Below are 13,851 nucleotides of genomic sequence, written 5' to 3' on the forward strand. Positions count from 1 at the left end.
TGCTGCGGTTCCCCCAGCTGGGAGTGCGGGGGAGGGCAAGGGAGTGGCAGAGTGCTGAGCCACTTCCTCCTCCATAACACTGGAGTATGGAGGTTCAATGTAGTGCCTAGTGCTAATAAAAGGGTCACTAGTGGAGAAGGGAGAGAAACAGTGCATGTAACATGTGAGTCCCCTGCTCCTTTCTTGCACTTTGCATCCTTAGATCTCAAAATACTTGTGAAAGAGATCCGTGTCACCGTTCCATTTTACTCACTGGGAAACTGAGGCACTGAAGTGACTTGCCGAATATTTGCCCAGCAGTAGAGGTGGGAATAGAACCATGTGGGTCACGGGGGCGTCCGTGTGACCCCAGCTCTCTTCCCTTCCCAGGTTTTTTGGCGTTCCAGTGCCCTTGTCGTGGGATTGGCAGTGGAGCGACTATATGGAGCCCTGCTGTGTCAAGGGCCCAGCACGGAGAGCGGCTTCTTCTACGACATGTACCTGGCAGGCCGGTAAGAGTGGGCGGTATAACCTAAATATCCGACAGCATCCTGGATAGGGGTGCCAAGGCAAGGCAGCTGCAGACAGCAGTTGCTTGATTGCAGTGGTTCTCTTAACAACAAAACCAGGCTGTAGCTGGTATCCTGGGGACTCTTTGGATGTAGATGGGTAAACGCCTGGCAGTTCCTGGTGGAGGTGAGCGTAGAACCCTGCTGCTTCAGAGCACTGGAGCAGAAACTACGGAGGGCAGCAGAAGGGGTTGTACAGGTTGAGGGACTTAGTCCTCTGAGGTCCAGAACACCCTTGATTCTACTAGCCGGACTTCAGTGGGAGCTGAAGGTGCTCAGCACCAGGCTCATGATGCAAAACAGTAAGGATATGTCTGCACATCTGTGTGCCAGCTATTGCTGGGCTGGGGTCGGCAGGTTCAGCAAGCTGACTGCTGGAGGACTGCTGTGAGCTGCAACAGTCCTTTAGTTCTTTTCCTAGCTGCCTGGCTGGTGGGTCTCGCCCATGTGCTCAGGGTCACACTGATCACTAGATCTAGAGTTGGGAAGGAATTTCCCCCTCAAGTCAAATTGACAGGAACTTGGGGATTGTTTGGTCCTCCCTCTGCAACCTGGTGCGTTCACCTGCTGGGGTCACCAAGATGTGCGTTCCCTGCCCTAGCAGGGGCCTGCAGAGTGAAGTGATTTAGCTGGGCTCCATAGAGGGGCGTGTTGCAGTATTCCCAGTAAGCTGTGCACTTGTGTAGATGCTCAGGAGAGATTGTAATGCTGCCCAGCTGATTAGCAGAGCACCTACAGCTAGGTTTCTGTTTCTCCTGGTGGTGCACATTCACACATGCCTTGGGGCACCTAACAGATTTGTTCCACACGTGGGTGGAAGAGATTAAAGGAAACATAGGTGTGGATTAGATCTCCAGCTTATGGCTTGCAGATCGGACTCCCTTATGGTCCCAGAACTGCAAGAAAAATGATTGAAGAACTAGAATACATGACCTCTGATGGAAGGCTGAAGGAACTGGGTTTGTTTAGTCTGGCAAAGAGAAGGCTAAGAGGGGGGTGTAGCAGCTTTCAAGTACCCGAAAGGAACAAGGAGGAAGGAGAAAATTTGTTCTTTTGTCAGAGGTAAAAGAGGACAAGAAGCAGTGGACTTACATGGCAGTAAGGGAGGTTTAAGTTGAATGTAGGAAGACTTTGTAACTGCCAGTGGGGGGGTGGGAAGTTAAGCACTGGAATAAATGGCCCAGGGAGGACGTGGAATCTCCATCATTGGAGATTTTTCAGAGCAGGTTGGATAGGCAGCAGTGAGGGAGGGTCTGGATGGTGTTTGGTCCTGCCATGAGGAGAGGGACTGGGTGAAACTATGAGCATATGGAGCGTGTTTCCTTTCCATTCCACTAGGTGGCATCCTGGATTAAACTACGTGCACTGAAAAACGTTACACTGGGCTGCATGGGCCGCACTGTGCCTGCCTCTGCTCCTTGGAACCCCCTGGCCATTAGACCAAGGTGTGGCCTTTGCCCTGGGTCCTTTCCTTAGTTGTATTAATTAGCTGGCCGTTAGTGTGAATGTGGCAATGCACTGGGGATGGGAACTAATGTGGGTGAAGACATGTTGCTAAGGAGACTCCCTGTCTGGCTACCAGCTGAATCTGTAACCACGGAGCAATCCTTCTGTAGCTGGGCCTTTTTAAATGGCTCGCTCTCTCCGCAGAAGCATGCTGGGCAGCGAGCTCCCAGATTTGGAGGAGGCATGCAAATCCATCGTCCGAGAGCAGCATCCCTTCGAGCGGCTGGAAGTGTCCCGAGAGGACCTACTGGAGCTATTTAAGGTGGACGGCTCTGTTTGCATATTTCATTGCTCCCAGTGGGTGCCCTTTGTCCAGGGCCTCTGGAGGAGCTTCGGGGCAGAAGTCATTGTAACACTGAACCCCTGGGCCAAGTAAACAACCATGCAAATGGCATCACCTTAATAGGTCCTGTTGGAGTCCCAGCTGCCCCCTTTGAGAAGTGGTGGGAGCCCCTTGTCCATTGAGACTGGACAAGTCCCTGGTGAGTGCTTGGTCAGGAAGGATCCATCCTTAGACTGCTAGGGTATGTCTTTCCCTCGGGAGTACACAGCATGGCCAGGCTGGTTTCCAGAGTTGCCTTCTAAGCCAGCCCGGGGTTAATAACCTGCATTCTTACTGCCTGCACTCCCTGGGCTCAGGGTATACCTGTCATCCTGCCCAGCTGTTCCCAATCCAACCAGCCCTGCCTGCTTATAAGACCCATGTTATCTGTATGTCTGGGATTGGTGTGCCTGAGCACCTCAGCATCTCCGCACCCCTGTGAGGCAGAGCAAAGCTATCCCCATTTTACTGATGGGGAAACTGAGGCACACAAGCACAAGCCTGGGTTTTAAAGGTGTTTGAGCACCTAACTCCTGTTGATTTCCCTGGCAGTTAGGAGCCGAAAGACTTGTAAAATCTAGCCCCAGGTAGCTTGTCCAAGGGCACTCGGAGTCTGTGGCAGAGCAGGTGCTCCTGAGTTCCAGGCCATCTCTCATCGGGGTCATCTGACTCCTGTGTCTAGCCCTACAGACAGGCCTGGCACACTGCATGCGTGTGGAGAGCCAGTCTCTGTCCTGAAGAGCGTGTGCTCTTTTTCTTTCCTCAGTACAACAGGTTTAAGTTGGAGGTGATTGATGAGAAGGTGAAGTCAGCAACTGCCACGGTGTACAGGTGAGTTAAGGCCTTGCTGGCAATGCCATATATTATGCTTGTTGCATGACCGGTGCAGTGAGGCTTTCATGCACAAGCCTATGTTCACCTATTCATGGCTGTTGGTGAGTTAAGGGCAGTTCATGGAGGGCACTCACTGGGGTGTGTTGTTTTCTAAGGTTCACGTAATGTACTTTGCCAGCAGGGGCAATTGCCAGCATAACCCGACGAACTGTCATCCAACCCACCTCCTTTAAAGGCGAGCTGGTGCTTGCAGGGAGCCCCTGGGCACCCAGACTCTATTGAATGCTATTTTTCCCTGCTGCCTCTCTGACTCTTTGCAGCCCCGCCATCTTAAATGCTCCTCTGCCCTGATGCTTTGCTGTGGTTGGGTTGTGCTCTGCCCCAGATCTAGGTGCCTTTCTCAACAGCCTGGCACTGTGGTTTCCTGGTACCCACTACGTGGTCAGGAAAATCCTAGCAACTACCTGAGAGCTGGCTAGCGATATGCAGTCCCTGTGAAATGCCTATTGCGGGCTAGGGTAAGGGGGACAACTGCTTCTGCTAGGGGAGGCTGTGCTGCTGGAAAGCGGAGGCTTGCCAAGGCTTTGGCCTCACCTCTGTGGCTTGGGAGGCCAGGATGGGGAAAAGGCAGCGAAACGGGCAGGAAGTGCTAAGAGCGCGAGGCAAGGATTGGGTCCAATGGCACAGCTGAATGGGAGTGGCAGGTGTGAAGCTGCTCATCGGCTTCAGCCCAGGTTCTTATCCTGCACCCACAAACGTGATGCCCAAGTGTCATTCGTGTGAGCCAGTTGTGCTGCGGTACCTTCTAAGAGTCCGAGTCACAGCCCGTACCCCTTTGTGCCAGGTGCTGTACAGATGTTGCAAGGAGATGGCCTCTGCTTTAGAGAGTTCACACGCCAAGTCATCAACCTCTTTGGGCCACTTGTGACATCCTCTGAATTCCCCTTGTGCCCTCTCCTACCAGCCTGGCCTTTTTCGACACCCAGGGTGCTAGAATGGCTGAGCTGCCTGGGAGACACCTGTTAGTTCTTGGCTCTGAGACCCTGTCTGCTTTCCCCAGGTGTGGGACGTTAATCAGCCTTTGCCAGGGTCCGCACATCCGGCACACGGGGATGATTAAAGCGCTGAAGATCCTGCAGGTCAGTGCTAATCTCCGCCTCAGTTGGCTGCCGATGCTGATGGCAGAAGAGCCTGGTTTAGTGCGTGTGGCATGCAAGGGGGTCTGGCTCTGTATGTAGGGGAAATAGTGCCTTAGTTCCCCTCACCAGTAAAAACTCATGAGGGGGTGAAGCGCTTTGCAATCACACGCCCAATATGGTCAGGCTTTGGGCTGTGTTTTGTCTGAGAATCTCCAGGGGCTTTAGAAAAGGAGTAAGTATGGCGCCTGTTTTACAGGTGGGGAAATTGAGGCAGAGAATGGTTACAGAGCTGCTCAGGTTGCCCAGTGAGTCCATTTCAAGGTCTGTTCCTGACTCTGGCTTCTGGTGTTTCATATCAAGCCCATCAGTGTAGCACGTAAGCCAGGAGTCCTGATTCCCACTCTCCGTAGACTAGTCACGTGGCTACATTTCACTCCCTGATCTAGGAGCTGGAACCCAGGCGTTCTCTCTGCTTTAACCACTAGGCCATGCTGCTCTGAGAGAAGCATAATCCTTTGCCTTTCTGGAGCAGACGGCAGCGGGGTAGGCCTGTTGATCCTTGGTTACCTTATCCCAGCCCGTGGTAGGCGTGGAGCTCTGGGAGCCCTCTTCTGTCATCACCTTCCTGGGTTGTTAGCTCTTTCCACTTCACAGAGCTCCTCCGTCTTCTGGAAAGGTGACCCTGCCCTGGAGTCTCTGCAGCGGGTGTATGGGATCTCCTTCCCCAGCCCCATACAACTGGAGGAGTGGGAGCAACTCCAGGAGGAGGCAGCTAGCCGGGACCACCGGCGGATCGGCAAGGTAGGAGCCAGTGTGATCACTGCAAGCTGTGCAGGGTCGTTTCCTGCACATCTATACAGGCCAGCCTGCTGCCCAAACTCTCCCTGGTTCTGAACAGGGAAGGACCAAGTGGAGCACCCAGTACCTGCCCTGCCTGCGTGCACCCTGCTGACTGGAGACCTCTTGGGTAGGAGAGGTGCCCTGCAAAACCCTGCTCCCTTTGGACCGTGGGTACAGTCAAATCATTGTCCTTCCTTTGCCATGCTGAGTCTCTGTCTCCATCATGCAAGTCCCATCAGAGGCTTCTGAACCAGCTGCTGTTTGTTCAGGGTTAGTTTGCAAGGCCTGGGTTCAGTCCCCTGTATTGTGAGGTCATGACATGTTGATGCCCCATGTCCCACCTCCTCCTGGAGCAGCGCCCGATGGACCTTCTGTGATTCCCTCCCCAGGAGCAGGAATTGTTTTTCTTCCACGAGCTGAGTCCAGGGAGCTGCTTTTTCCTGCCCAGAGGAGCTCACATCTACAATACCCTGATAGACTTCATCAAGGTATGGGCAGCCGTCCTCTCGGGGTTGGCTGGGGCTGCCTCTGCTCAGGGGGCTGGATTCGAGGGCTTGGTGAGGTCTTGCCCTGCATTTCTGTGGGTCTGTGACTCCTCCTCTGCGCAGCATCCTGGGCGCTGTGCATCCTGGGGGCAGAATCCCACCAGCTGTCCCAAGTCACAGCACAGTCGTCGTGTGCAGAGCTCCCACGCTGGCTCCCTGATCAGCATGGCCTTGAGTGTTTTACCCTGGCCCTGCTGAGGATTTCCTTGAGGGAGGTGAAGGTGTGCCTGTCCCTGGTCACATAAGCTAGGGAGCTGTGCTGGAGGCCAGCTGGGCTACGTACCTCAGTGAGTTTGGGTCCCCAATTTTCAGTGAAGTGAGTACATATGTTAGCTTGGAGGCATCCATTTCTGGGTCACAGCAGCACAGGCATCCCAGAGGCTTGTTTCCCATAGATCCATGTCTAGCCCCAGTGCTGTAGTGTCTAAGCATGTTAGACTGGGTCATGTATTTATCTTCCCCAACCCTGGTGAAGTGGGTATCCCATTTTACAGCTGCGGAAACTGAGGCACCAATGCTAAGTGTCTTGCGTAAGGTCCCACTGGGAGTTGGCAGCAGAGCAGGAATTGACCCCAGATCTCCTATTTGCTAGACCCTTCATCTCCTCCCAAACCACAAAGGAAAAGGGGGAGACCTGACTCCCCCAAAAGCCATAAGCAAACCCCATACCCCAGCGGGGAACCCCTGGGATACCAACCAGTGCACAGACATCTCGGCAAAAGGCTGCTCAGTCTAACTCATGGGACTGGGCCTGTGAGCAGAAGCCGGGGACTTTTCAGGGGCTTGTCCATGTAACTCCTGCTCTCGCTGGGCAGATGCACAGCTGAACTCGAGCTCCATCGGAAGATGGGCATCGCACTTCGGTGTGTGCTGCGGGGGGAGATGATCTTACACGTGATCTCCGCAAACCAGACAACCTCCAAAGGACCAAAATCTTCCCAGAAGTCCCCTGCCTCCCCCTGTCCAGCTGCTTATCAGCCACCATCATCCTCAAGGCAGCTGACATGGCTCATGGGTTGGGCAGTGTGCATATTGCTGGAATCTGTGTCACTGCACAGGCACGGCAAAGTTCTTCTTGGTGGCTGTGTGTGGGCTGCAGCATGCTAGGCCTGTGTGCTGGGGAGACTGAGGGGCTCAGGTGCTTGACCTCTAGGCACAGACTCACTGTTTGTCACCCCTTTGTGGAAATGGGGCTGCCCTAGGCCCTCCAAGACCAGGGCTGACCCCCAAGCCTTCCCTGTGGCTTAAGAACAGCCTCTCGTGGATGCCCTGTGCATATGCTTCACCTCCACTAGGACATATGATGATAAAACAGAGACAGAGGCTCCATAGAGCTCCCCAAGCCCAATTGCCCTTTAGCTACCGCAGGGACTGTACCGCTCCAGCCACTCAGGGACCACACCTACACACGTGTCCCTGCTGTGGTTTCTTCAGTGTTTGTTTGGCCTGAGGCCCGAGTTCTCCAAGGAGTCCAGAGTCCCTCCTGTGTCAGGATTCTCCTCTGGATCGTGGAAACTTTCTCTGTGCGGCTGGTTTCCTGTCTTCCTCTTTCTTGCCCAATCTCCCATTTGCTCTCCCCTGGCCTCACCCAGTCTCTGTGGTTTTAAAAGCTAACCTCAAGACCTTGGCTCGGTACCCAGTTTTGGACAGATTTCACTCTCCAGACGCCGCCTGGCGGCTGAACGTGTTTGGACTGGTTTCTCCAAGCTTCAGCTGTGCTGATGCCGTCAGACGCTCCCCCATGAATGGGAGCTTTCCGGGGTGACCGCCTCACTGTTGTTCTAGGTGTGAGAGATACATGGGCTGACTACACCTACATTGTGGCAGTCCAAGAGACAGCAGTTTCACAACATCAACCACAATGTCTAAGCGGCAAATAGATTCCCAAGCTGTCAGATACAGCTGATTCTCTCCATGTGGGCGTTGGCACACCATCAGGAGGGATGGCTGCATCCTAGAAATCACACAATCGTAGGACTGGAATGGACCTCAAGAGTTCATGAAGTTGAGCCCCTGCACTCATGGCAGGACCAGGCACCGTCTAGATTGGCCCTGACAGATGTTTAACCTGCTCTTAAAAATCTCCCATGTTGGAAATTCCGGAGCCTCTCTACGCAGTTTTGTTCCAATGATTAACTGCTATGTTAGGAAGGTTTTCCTCATGTCCAATTTAAACCTCCCTTGCTGCAGTTTAAACCCATTACTTCTTGTCCTGACATCAGAGGTTAAGGAGAATGATTTTTCTCCTTCCTCCTTATTAACCTTTTAGATACTTGAAAACGGGTTACGTCTGGTCTTGTCTCTTTTCCAGACTAAACTAACCCACTGTTTTCAGTCTTCCATCCTATGTCGTGTTTTGGAGCCTTTAGTAATTTTTATTGCTCTTTGGAGTTTTTCCAGTTTCGTCGCATCTTTCCTGAAATGCAACGCCCAAAACTGGACCCAGTGCTCCAGTTAGGGCCTAATCAGTGCAAAGTGCAGCGGAAGAATTACCACTTGTGTACTGCTTACAACACTCCTGTTAATACATCCCTGAATGAGATCTGCTTTTTTTGCAACAGTGTCACACTGACTCATGTTTAGTTTATAGTCCATTATGATCCCCCGATCCCTTTCTGCAATACTCCTTAGACAATTGGTTCCCATTTTATATGTGTGAAAGTGTTTGTTCCTCCTGAAGTGGAGGACTTTGCATTTATCCTTGTTGAATTTCATCCTATTTATCTTTGACCATTTATCCAGTTTGTCCAGATCGTTTGACATTTTAATGCTGCCTTCCAAAGCACTTGCAGTCTCTCCAGATTGATATCTTCTGTAAACTTTTAAGCGTACTCTCTATGCCATGAGCTAAATCATTGAGGAAAATACGGAACACAGCCTGACCCAGAACTGATCCCTGCAGAACCCTTACAGCATTACTGTGAACCATAGAAAGGGCTGGTCTCTCCCCACCTCCCCCAGCCATGTTCTCAGGCCTCTCTCGTGGGTGTGTACTATGCTGGTGGTGACAGCGCTTCTGAAGCTCTGTGCAGTGGGAGAAGCACCCCAAAGGGCTTTAATAATAACCATCCCTAGTTCTTCTCCAGCCCTGTGCATCAGTAGAGCGCAAAACACATTGCACTGATGGTGATATCGTTCTCCCCATTTTACAGATGGGGAAACTGAGGCATGGGGTGTGGCCTCACTTGTCTGAGAGGTCCCCCCAGTATTCTGAGTGATGACATGTTGCTGCTGTTTTCTGATGGCCAGAAAGGAGAGGGGTTGAATCTGAGACAGTTGAAAGCCTTGGTTCTCCAGCTCGGGTTCGGGGTGGTGTGTCTGGCCTGCATGACCCAGGCTCCAGAGCCACATGTCTAGAACCTCAAAGATGCTATTTCTTGATAGTGACTGGCCCTGCCCCTTGAAGGTGTCTGGGATTTCAAGTGGGTGAATCCTGCTACCATCACAAGGAACACAGGTGATTTGGCCTTCCTGCAGGCCCAGAGGGGTTCAGAAAGTGCTTAGCAGTAATGGCAGCTGATTTCAGGAAGTCAGGAAGCTGGAGTTTTTCCCATGCTTAGATGCCCAGCTTTTTCACGGACAAACAAGTGACAGTTTCCATTCAGCTTCCCTCCTGGCTAGATCTGAAAGTCAGTGGAGGAAAGCCAGCTTTGACTCTGCTGTGAAGGACAGAGTTTTTAGGATCCACTCCATACAGCAGGGGCCTGGCCATAGGAGGAGAGGTTCCAAGCCGTGCTGGGCCTGTCACCCCAAGGCATCCCTGAAAACTCGTCTCAAGCTTCCCCCGCACAACTCCATTTGCCAGACTTCACCTTCATTGTGTGCCAGGGTGGCTGATGCGTGTGTCAGCCAGGCAGGATTCTGTCAGTGCATGTTGCCCCTCTGAAAGACCCTTGCCTCATTCTGTTGCTCACAGATGCCCTCTGTGGGTTGGGGAACCCGTTTGCATGAGCCTCAACTGCAAGCTGTGTGGAAGACTTCACACGCGTTCTGGAGCTAAGAGCTATGTGGCTGGCAGGCACAGCTTGTCTCCAGCTCCTAATGGACTGCACAGTACATTGCACAAGCAGGCCTGCTGGCCCCGCCTTTCAAGCCATTAGTGTCACAACCGTATGTTCTTGGGGTGTTCTTGTCCTGCATAGACAGAATAATAAATGGACAGAGGGTAAGCTTACCAAGCTTGCAGGTAATACCGGGCTGGGAGGGGTTGCAAGCGGTTTGGAGGACAGAGTTATAACTCAAAATGATCTGAGGTAAATAGGATGAAGTTCAGTTAGGACAAATGCAAAGTACTCCACTTAAAGAACAATCCCTTTCACATGTACAAACTGGGAAGTGACTGTCTAGGAAGAAGTGCTGCAGAAAGAGACCTAGGGGGTCATAGTTGACCACAAGCTAAATATGAGCTAATGGTGTGACACTTGCAAAAAAGCAAACATCATTCTGGGATCCGTTAACAGGAGTGGCGGAAGTGAGACACGAGATGTCATTCTTCCACTCTAGTCTGTGCTTGTTAGTCCTCAGCCGGAGTATTGTGCCCCAGTTCTGGGCACCACATGAAAAAAAAAATGGAGAAATTGGAGGAGGTCCAGAGACGAGCAACAAAAATGATGAAAGTCCTAGAAAACAGGATCTATGAGTAACCATTGAAAGAAATGGGTTTGTTTAGTTTGGACAACAGAAGGCTGAGAGGGAACATAATGGCTTTCAAGTCCTTAAAAGGGTGTTTACAAGGAGGAGGAAGAAAAATTGTTCTCCTTAATCTCTGACGACAGGACAAGAAGCAATGGGCTTAAATTGCAGCAAGAGAGGTTTCGGTTGGAGATTAGGAAAAAATTCTTAAATGTCAGGATGGTTAAGCACCAGAATAAATTGCCTGGAAAGGTTGTGGAATCTCCTTCATTGGAGATATTTAAAAGCAGGGTAGGTAAACCTCTGCTAGGGAAGGTCTAGATCAGTGGCTGCCAAACTTTTAGGCATCATGCCTCCCCCCCCCTTCGATTTTTGAGAAACCCTCCTGCCCCCCCCACCTCTTCTTTGCTGTCATCCAACCCCCCTTTTCCAAAAATTTCAATTTGTAATTTAAAATAAACACACAAACTTGATATAAAAAGGTTATTTAAAAATAAGTACAAATAGTTTTTCTTGGCCCCTTGTAGCTGCCTGGTGCAGTCCTAGCTGCCTGTCTGCCTGAGCCCCACGCTGCTGGGGACAACTGCCCAGGTGCCCAAGCCCTGTGCTGCTGGGACCAGCCGCCAGCCCACCCACCAGCCGCCTGAGCCCTGCACTGCCAGGACCAGCCGCCTGCCTGTCAGGCCAAGCCCCACAAAGCCAGGGCCAATCACCCAAGCCCCCCTGCCCAAGCCTCTCCCCTTCCCTAAAGCCAGGCACCTCCAAACCCCCATCTAACCCCATCCTCCTCCTCCTTCCCTTCCCCAACCCACATTCACTTGCTTTTGCAGGAGGCAGCTAGCTCCACATGCGTCTTCGCCATCTGCCTGCTTTTTATAGTGGCTGCGCCGGGTTGCCCACGTAAAATGGCAGAGGCTGAGAGCCGGAAGCAAAGCCCGACTTTTTCCTTTGGGCGGGGGGCCTATGTCGCCTCATAGCCCCTCGGGGGGGCATACTGCCCCCTCCCCCAGTTTGGGAAACCACTGTCTAAATGGTGCTTGGTCCTGCCATGTGTGCAGGGGGCTGGACTCGATGACTTGTTGAGGTTCCTTCCAGTTCTAGTGTTCTAGAATTAGGATATCCTCATCTAGGCTGTTTGCAGCTTATGTGGACAAGGTAGAAGATCAGGCCATTTTTGTGCAGAGACTGTGTAGCTGGGTCTTTGCTTGTATCAAACTGTACTATGAATTGTCTAATGCAGATGCTCCAGTAAAAGTCCCAGCTCACTCTGCAGGAGCACAAGAAACTACTGGTACTTCTTTGTGAAATGTTCCTATACGGGGTAGAGGTAGGACAGATACCTAGGCTTTGGTGCTGATCTGATCTGGCCTTACAGCATAGGGGAAGCATCAAGATGTGAAGCTAACTTTGCTCAGGTTGTCTTGCAGTCACTGCATAGGTAGATTCATGTGGTCTAGGATGCTGATTGCATCAGTAACCGTGGAGAGTGTATGTGTCTGTGTACGCAAATCCTCGAAGCAGCTGCGATTGTGATACTTGGAGGTGTGTTGTCCATATGCACTCCATGACCCTCCCCTGCTACTACAGAGTCTAGTATCGGAGGGCTTCTGTATTAACAAAGAAACTAAGGTGGGGCTGGGATTGCCCCCTACATCATCAGTTGGAAGTATGAGGATATTTGTGGTACAGGCGCACTGCTGACTGAATGAGTCTTAACTGGAGTGTGTAGATATATGTGTACCAAGAGTGTGGGGGGCGGGAGAGAGAGAGTGTGTGTGTGTGTGTGTGTGTGTGTAGAGAGAGAGAAAAATCGTACTTCCTAAGGAATCACAGTTGCTGTCAGCAAAGTCACCATTTATTTTAATCCCGCTTCTATCACCATCATTCACTCTGGCCCTTAGGCAAGTCTTCTACCTTCTCTACCTTAGTCTGCCCCATAAAAGACAGTTGGAGCTGTGAGAGAGAGCCACAGGGCTACGAAAGAGGGCCATGCTCTGAAGATGTGAAGCCCTGTATCATTACTGAATAGATTCTCACTGTAAGAGACCCAGTGTCTCTCAGGTCCATGCTCCCATGAAGAGGCCACATATGTGTGTTCTTCCCTGCCCTGCAGAGTGAGTACCGGAAGCGTGGGTTCTCCGAGGTGGTCACCCCTAACATCTACAATGTCAAGCTGTGGGAGCTGTCTGGCCACTGGCAACACTACAGTAAGAACATGTTCTGCTTCCCTGTCGAGAATGAGACCTTCGCTCTCAAGCCAATGAACTGTCCTGGTCACTGGTGAGTGAGGGACTTGGCCTGCTGCAGGCTGTCCACGGGGGAACGTGTGATGGAGGCTGGAGGGAGTGAGAACTAGTGGGTAGAGTGGGGCAACTTGTGAGTCAGGACTTTTGGGTTTTATTTACAGCTGTGGCAGTGAAGTGGGCTCTAGTGGATAGAGCTTGGCTGAGTGAGGATTGTCCTTGGCTTTTCTTAGGCAGCCACGTACAGCTATATGGTTAAAGTCCCAGGCACAAAAGCACAATGCCATTCAGGTGGGCAGGGGGCCGTTATACAGCCTAAAAACCTTTTTCAGACTAAATCACCAGCTCATCAGCCTGTCGAGCTAGACCAGAGATCCAGTGTGGTGCCACACTGGTGCCCAACAGCGTCTGGGCAGCTCTGGGAAGGACCCCTCTTGCAGCCCTGTCTCCATGGCACATTGAGGTCTTGGCAGCCAGGAGGCATCCAGCTGTGGTGTCCTGCAGAACCTTGGCAATGCGCTCCCCTTGGAGGCTCCTGATTGGCTGCTGGGTGGGAGTGAGCCTCTTCCCACCAGGGTCCTGGCTGTGCTGCCAGAGAAGGTGGGGAGTGGATTGAGAACAGCCCAGCAGTTCCATTCCCTGGTTGGTCCTGCTGATATGAAGGGTCCTCTAAGTGTGTCTAGGGCCATGGACCATCTGCAGCCAGGCTCTGATTTTTCCCCTCTCCCACCAGCCTGATGTTTGCTCACCGGCCCCGCTCCTGGCGGGAGCTGCCCCTCCGCCTGGCCGACTTTGGGGTGCTGCACCGCAACGAGCCCTCGGGGGCCCTGACTGGCCTGACCCGGGTGCGGCGTTTCCAGCAAGACGATGCTCACATTTTCTGCACCTTGGCCCAGGTGAGTGCCTGGAGCTGGGTACCCATGGAGGGGAGTGGGGGTTAACTAACAAACCTCCCCTCCTGGGCTGACCAATTGCTAGAGGATGGGTGCTGCCTTTGGTCCCACCCACCAAAGCCCCTTGTGTGGTGTGTTCCTTCTCCAGCTGGAGGGCGAGATCGGCGGCTGCTTGGATTTCCTGCAGGCCGTGTACTCTGTGTTCGGCTTCTCCTTGCGCTTCTTCCTCTCCACGCGCCCAGAAGATTTCCTGGGGGACTTGCATGTGTGGGAGCAGGCTGAGCAGGTGGGGAACGCAAGCCCTTTCCAGCGAATGCAGCATCTGTCTAGCAATGCCCCAGGGGCTGCC

At 52.4% G+C, this 13,851-nt stretch overlaps 1 protein-coding gene across 8 annotated transcripts in view; it reads left to right on the forward strand.

Moving 5' to 3' along the window:
- The window catches only part of TARS2 (threonyl-tRNA synthetase 2, mitochondrial), a 36,490-nt gene that overhangs the window by 8,229 nt on the left and 14,410 nt on the right, over nt 1-13,851 (forward strand). For all 8 annotated transcript variants that reach the window (XR_012642851.1, XM_074980540.1, XM_074980542.1 and 5 more), the window contains 9 exons: nt 370-491; nt 2,199-2,316; nt 3,143-3,207; nt 4,271-4,349; nt 5,004-5,150; nt 5,579-5,677; nt 12,480-12,646; nt 13,343-13,505; nt 13,651-13,788. Coding sequence is in view for 7 of the 8 variants with exons in the window: in XM_074980540.1 (XP_074836641.1) it covers nt 370-491; nt 2,199-2,316; nt 3,143-3,207; nt 4,271-4,349; nt 5,004-5,150; nt 5,579-5,677; nt 12,480-12,646; nt 13,343-13,505; nt 13,651-13,788 (1,098 nt within the window). In the remaining variant the exon portion in view is untranslated. The remainder of the gene's footprint in view (nt 1-369; nt 492-2,198; nt 2,317-3,142; nt 3,208-4,270; nt 4,350-5,003; nt 5,151-5,578; nt 5,678-12,479; nt 12,647-13,342; nt 13,506-13,650; nt 13,789-13,851) is intronic.

This window comes from Carettochelys insculpta, chromosome 30 (assembly GCF_033958435.1).
Source record: "Carettochelys insculpta isolate YL-2023 chromosome 30, ASM3395843v1, whole genome shotgun sequence".
In the NCBI taxonomy this organism is placed as follows: domain Eukaryota; kingdom Metazoa; phylum Chordata; order Testudines; family Carettochelyidae; genus Carettochelys; species Carettochelys insculpta.